This window comes from Cyprinodon variegatus, unplaced genomic scaffold, assembly GCF_000732505.1.
Source record: "Cyprinodon variegatus isolate N-32 unplaced genomic scaffold, C_variegatus-1.0 Scaffold410, whole genome shotgun sequence".
Lineage (NCBI taxonomy): Eukaryota > Metazoa > Chordata > Actinopteri > Cyprinodontiformes > Cyprinodontidae > Cyprinodon > Cyprinodon variegatus.
In genome coordinates this window covers 579,207-585,540 of record NW_015150863.1, presented here as the reverse complement: position 1 = coordinate 585,540, position 6,334 = coordinate 579,207, and the positions used below count along the sequence as shown (strand labels likewise).

Below are 6,334 nucleotides of genomic sequence, written 5' to 3'. Positions count from 1 at the left end.
TCTCCAGCATTACCATCACTGCTGGGTATATGTGCCTACAGGAAGCAGATTCTGTACTTTGCCAATACTGACATTTTAACCTAAGAACAACTTATCCGATAGCCACACATTTGCTACTACTCTCTTCCATTTCTGATCCAAGGCCCGTGCCATATTGCAGCCTTTACTTCCTGTTTATTACAGTCATGCGTTGCGACGTAATGTGGACGACGACCAAGGATAAATTTGCAGCGCTTGGTTAATTCACTTCAAACCAAATGAAAACACAGCAAACTTGCATTTCCTTTTTTTCAAACTTTTAAAAGTTTGCTTAAAATTTGGATTTCACTTGAATGGAAACACAGCTACTTAATGAAATAAGTGAACTAAAGTCTGTTGTAGCTAAAGGATTTTAGATGGTTCTTTGTTCTCAGTTCTTTGTGCTTGACAGATGAGTGGTTCAGCCACTCACATCAATTAAAACATTAAAGCTGACTGTAACTTCACTTTAGTAGGTGGAGAACATAAAAAGTTAACCCTGTTTCATATATAAAGGAGCATTCATTTCCCATGCTGCAGCTTACTTATTTACCTTCAGTTCCAACAGCTCTAAGTGGATGCACGTCATGCTTGTAGACAAACTTCTCCTCCAGCACCATCTGAACCGAAACGATGATCTGAGCCATAATGATCAGGAGATCACCTGCAGACAAGAAGGTAATCTGCATCTTTATTTTGCAAATAATTAAAGACTTTAACTTAATGTACGGAGTGATTTATTCTTTCTTAGAAAATATAAAAACATTATACCGGTGATGACATCACTGAGCTTATGGGAGTCATCTTTGTGACCACTGACGAGATCGGCGAGTCCCACAACCACCAGGCCGAGGATGGTGATGAAGATTCCAAGCCACTGACTGGGTTGGAGCCGACGACCCAAAAAGGCCACAGACAGGAGACCGGTGAAGATGATGACGGCGCCGCGAAGCATCTGGAAGCTGGAGGCGCTCGTCATGTTGAGAGCTGCAAACCAAATCCAGGAGTTTAACTAATGTAAACAGACTTCAAAACTTTATGATTGACAAAAAACAATGAAAGAAAATATTTTTAACAAATTTTATTTAGGATTCTTAATCCCTGATTCAATATGGCGAAGAGATGCACATTTTCTTGACTACAGAAGCATAACAAACCATACTAACCCCACAGGTCTTGAGCTGAACTTACCAACATACATGATAGAGGTAGCTGTCATGTCACACATTGCAGGAGGGAAGAAAAGCAGAGGGTTGAAACTTTGCCCTGGGTTCATTCTTGGTTCTGGGCTCCGCCTGTCATGGCAAAGCAAGATGTAGAAAACTGCAAGACAGCTGAACTCGCCGAGAAACATTCCCACTGCCTGGAAAGAGACAAAGACATGAGCAAATTAACTCTACACATTAAGCACAACTAAAGGAATCGATAGCTGTAGCCCCAGTTTAGCCCGAGAGTCGATACTGATCCTTAAGAAATGCCTTACAGAAATAAATACCATATTGCCCAGAATATAAGACAAGGTTTTTTTTTTTGTAAAAAATGATGTGAAAATGTCGTGTCATCTTATATTTGGGGTCTAATCAATTATACGTACAGAGTGACAGTTGTCCGGAGTCGCCACACGAATAAAACAGCAGAGGGCGCCAGTTTTTCTGTAAAGCCATTGACCTCACTGTGGCTAGGTTTATTTTGTTAATCAACAGAGCAGTGACAAGGACGCTGCCCAGAATTTAGTGGATCAAAAGTCTGACCAGTTTGCAAACATTTGAGGCAGAGTTAAAATAATTTTATAATAATGGTCAATACAGCGGGGGCATCAAACAACTCTCAGGCAGCAAAGAAATACGGCGTTACTGAGTGCAATGTCAGAAGACGGCACTTTAAAAAAGACCAGTACAATTTGAACAGCAAAAGAAAAGCTAATCAAAAAATTGCAGAGCTGCAGGTTGAGAGTATGAGTGACAGTGAGGCGGAGGACGCCTGTGAGTAAAAGCCTCATGCAGGTTTTTGTGACGTTTATGAGCAAAGTTCAGATTACATTCGAGTTGAAATGTTGGAAGATTTCAATTAACTGTGTCATTACTGTGTTTTTCTTTTTACTTTTTATGGTTTAATTGCACAAACCCTTCAATGCAATATAATTTAAATGAAATTGTTAGCACTTCAATATAAAAGGTTATTTAAATAGTCTTTGTTTTGCGTCTAAAACATGGTCCTGGAAAGAGGGGGTCGTATTATATTCAGGTCAGTGTGGTAAGAAATAGATGGTGTTATTTCTGCTGCATCTAAATTTCCTTATCCTTAAAATTGATTTAAAGAGGCAAATGTTTGATTTCATGAAAAAATATAACTATCTTATATAAATTACAAGTTTCATTGCTTTATATTTTTATATGCAATAAAATGCTTTCACTCAAAGTGCATTAAGGTACCTGTACAAATGGATGGGAGAAGGAGTGTTCAGCATCACCATGGCAACCCTTTGCTGAGAACATATCAGCCCATCTGTCAGAAAAAAAAACATCATGCACACTTACTTATTGATATCATTTATAAACAAACAAAAAAATTTTCGGTGTTGTTATTTTTGTGTGTTTTTTTGTCGCTTTTATAAAAAAAAATTGTCAGGAAATTATTTCCTTAATTTGCATGAATGTCAGTATGAAAGAAGCAGGTCAGACACAATGCAAAGTCAGGCAGACGGGGTGATGACGTTGCATTTTACTTGTGTGTTTAATGAGTGCTTATGTATGCAGAAATCCTTTGGCTGGTCGGAGGAAGCATGACTGACATGTGAGGCGCCTGTCCTCACACATCAGTCACGATCCAAATGCTTCCTTGAAATCTTTTAAACTCTTGAGCTCATTAGTTCATTGTGGAAACAGCAGAACTCCAACACTCAGTTTAAATCTACTGCAATCGTCCTTTTTATTGTGGCCCTTTAGTTTAAAATGTCTTTAGTCAGCACATAAAACAAAACGCAAGCAGCGGCTCTCTACTGCTGGGAGCAGGTTAGCTATCATGTGACTGTTGTGAAACTTTACCTGTAAGTAGCAGAAATCCTCTAAGTGCAACATGACAGAGCAGGTTTTCTCTGAGACGTTAGAGCTAAACTGACTGTGATTCAGAGGAGAAACACGAGGACGGGGAAGTAGATGACAGGAGGGATAACGCTGACATCCAAAAATATTGGAGAAGTTAAAAGGGTGAAAACTTGAGTTTCAATTATGTGGAAATTATCTAACATTTATAAACAGAAGTGTAGACTGTCGCTACTTTACTAATAGGAGCTGTTTTATTACACTTAAAGAATATGAGTATCCAAGGCTGCTTTTTAAGGATGTGTCTGTCACATCTGACATTTACAGACGGACAATCGCTTCGGTCAGGGTTCCTTCTTTGTTTTGTTTTTTTATACTTCTTGTAATGATCACGACACATTTCAGTTCTGCTTCTGAAGCACTTAAAGCTACAAGTTTACCAAGATTTTCTTTTACTTTTTCTGCTAAAGTAGCTGAAATACTTTTCTCACAACAGATCAAATGACTGTAAACTCAATGTTGCAACTCAACAAGGAATTGCAAGTAGATGGATTTGAGATGATGGGCTTATTTTATAGCCTGAATAAAATGGAAGTAATCTTTTCCTTAAAATTAAAATGCAAATGCAGTCAGTTCAACATGTTGTTCAAAAGGCATGCTGACTAAGAATTTTGGAGGATGCTAAATATTAGCTTTTTAGAATAGTTAAACTAATGTAATTTTAGTTTGTGACTGTATTTCTTATGTTTTAACTGAAACAGCAACAACTACATATTTAAACAGAAAAAGTTTGATTTTTGTCCTTGAAAGAACAGTTAATATGTTTATATAGCTTGATTATGAATGGATTTATTAATCTAGTCAAAGTTACAAACTGGCAAACATTGGTGATTGATAAGTGTCTGTCTTGGAGCAAAGATTTTAAGTGTTGCAACAGCACTGATGCTGAGATCAAAACTGCTAACACGCCAAGATTTTTAACTATATGCAATAAATGTCAATGCACTTAGCTGAACAAAACGTAGCTGTGATAGGGAAAAGATAAAAATGTCACCTTGTTTAAACAGATTTCCAAATTGAAAACTATTTTAAATAACTACAGGTTATTTTAACAGGGTGAAACTGTTAAATGTTATTTATGATTTTTTCTGTTTGTGTTACAGTCTTGGTTTTTACTTTGCTCCATGTTTTCTAGTTTTATTGGTTTAATTCTTATTTTGTTGTGTTTTCTTGTTATTTTTCAGTTTTCAGGTTTTTATTTGTTGCTCTCTGCTGCCCTCTTGTGTTCTCCTTTTTCCCTAGCTCCTTTCCAGTCTGCTCTGTTCACACCTGCTCCCAATCTACTCGTTAGTCCTCTCTTTGTTCAGTCTCCCATAAATACACTCCTTGTACAGTTCCTCAGTGCTGGTTTCTTGTCTAACTTCATCCTACACCGTCTTGCAGTGTCTTACCTCGTCATGATTGTTTTCCCCTGATGTCTCCATGGTTTCTGGTTTGTTTAACTTTTTTCTTGTTGAATTTTTTGGATTACTGCTCATTAAATCTACAAAAAACTCACCTCTGCCTCCCTGCCTCCGCATTTGGGTCCTCACACCTCAACCAAACCTTGACAGTTTGTGCTTTTAGTATCTGATTATATCATCACAAGTTATCGATTTTTGGTTATTTCGGGGCTTTAACTATGGTGCTCTTGTTTCTTTAATGATTTTGTAAATAGATTCCTTCCTTATTAAATTAAATCAGCACTTTTTTTCTGGTACCTACTTGATTTCAAAGGTACTTTTTCACAGCATTAAACAGGATAATTTTAATTGTGGAAGTTTAAATGCTAACAGCTTCTAAATGTTGTGACCTCAAAGCTTGTTAGATAAAAACGCAAAGGTTGGAATCTAATAATGTAAATAATTAGTTAACTAATTTGAGTAAAAATGTAAATTCTTTACTGTAAGGCTTACATCATTTCTACTCTGACATTCCTTTTTTTATATTTTCAAGCCCATCTCCCACAGACTGCAACTCTGGTTCCCTGAGCAAAGACCTTTAACCCCACACTGCTCCCTGGGCGCCGCACAATGGCAGCCCCTTGTCATAGTGTAATGACAATAAAAAAAGTATATTTCATCCAAAGTTTAACAGTTTGTTCTTGGAATCAATCAGGAGTTCTGCTTGATTCTTTATGACCAAATGTTCCTATGTCATGTGAATAGATGGTAAAACAAGCTATTATACATCAGTAGATCAGCTCAGTCCTGGTTTATTTGACCTCTGATCTAATTATAAACAGAAAAAAGGACATTAGCAGGAATATCTTAGTTGATATTCACAGACTAAAGATGCCGTTTTCACAAACGTTATAATAACAAATCATCTACACCATTGTTTGGCCACAGAGCATCCCAAATAAATAACCTATTGCGCTATATTGTGTAGTTACTTTTCAGCTAACGTTGCTAGCAACATCTCTGCCGTTAGAAACTGTAAGAAATGCGTAATAACGACTATGGCGAACATGAAATGTAAGAAAATTAGCTCTAAACACTTTCTTTGTTTAAACCCATGCCACTTCCATGATGCTGTTAAAAGCTAACAAAACATTATGGGCTTTAAAAGAAACGCATATATACATCGACTCACTTTGCGGATAAAGTGTTGATGGAGCCAGTTGTCAGCATCAGCCCAGCCAGGAACAGCTGATATTTTGTCCACGCCATGATGGACGAGTGAAACAAACCGCTAAGACTTCGCCAGCTGTGTACTCTCTATGGAAGCCGTGGTTGTTTATTCATTCGCTTTCCGCATACTCTCCATTTCGTGTCTATGATCACCACATGACAGCTCATGGTCAGCTGACCTAGCGGCGTGCTGCTTTCAGGGACCATCAGTAAACGCCAGACAGTTGATCCGCTAATAATGTGAACCGTGTTTCGTTTACAGCAGGTGTCTTCAAAGTTTTCCAGGCTAAGAACCCCCAAACTGATAGCGAGATGGAGCAGGGACCTCTTAATAATATATATTGTATGAAATTGTGTTATGCTCCTATAATCACTCTATTACAGATTAAGTCATGAAACAAAATAATTTCGCCCTGGGATTATTAAAGTATTTCTGATTCCTCGTTGATGCAATGGCGTAGCTATCGTAATGCAGAAATTGAAGTTTCTTTGGGGCCACCGAGCTCTTACGGAGCATCTGATTGCCCCCCCTATATAGCTGTAGTTTAGGACGAAACTTTCTAGATGCAAGTGACCGGACCTTATTTATACCCCAACACATGC

General features: G+C 37.7%; 1 protein-coding gene across 1 annotated transcript in view; it reads right to left on the bottom strand.

Annotated features, from left to right (window-relative positions):
- slc35f6 (solute carrier family 35 member F6) overlaps positions 1–5,889 on the bottom strand; it is an 11,490-nt gene extending 5,601 nt beyond the window's left edge. Inside the window, exons 1-5 of the mRNA XM_015387987.1 lie at positions 5,694–5,889; positions 2,451–2,523; positions 1,210–1,381; positions 790–1,005; positions 572–682 (exon numbers count right to left, since the gene is read on the bottom strand). Of these exons, the coding sequence (XP_015243473.1) occupies positions 572–682; positions 790–1,005; positions 1,210–1,381; positions 2,451–2,523; positions 5,694–5,770 (649 nt within the window). The 5' untranslated portion in view covers positions 5,771–5,889. The remainder of the gene's footprint in view (positions 1–571; positions 683–789; positions 1,006–1,209; positions 1,382–2,450; positions 2,524–5,693) is intronic.
- Between the last annotated feature and the right edge of the window lie 445 nt (positions 5,890–6,334).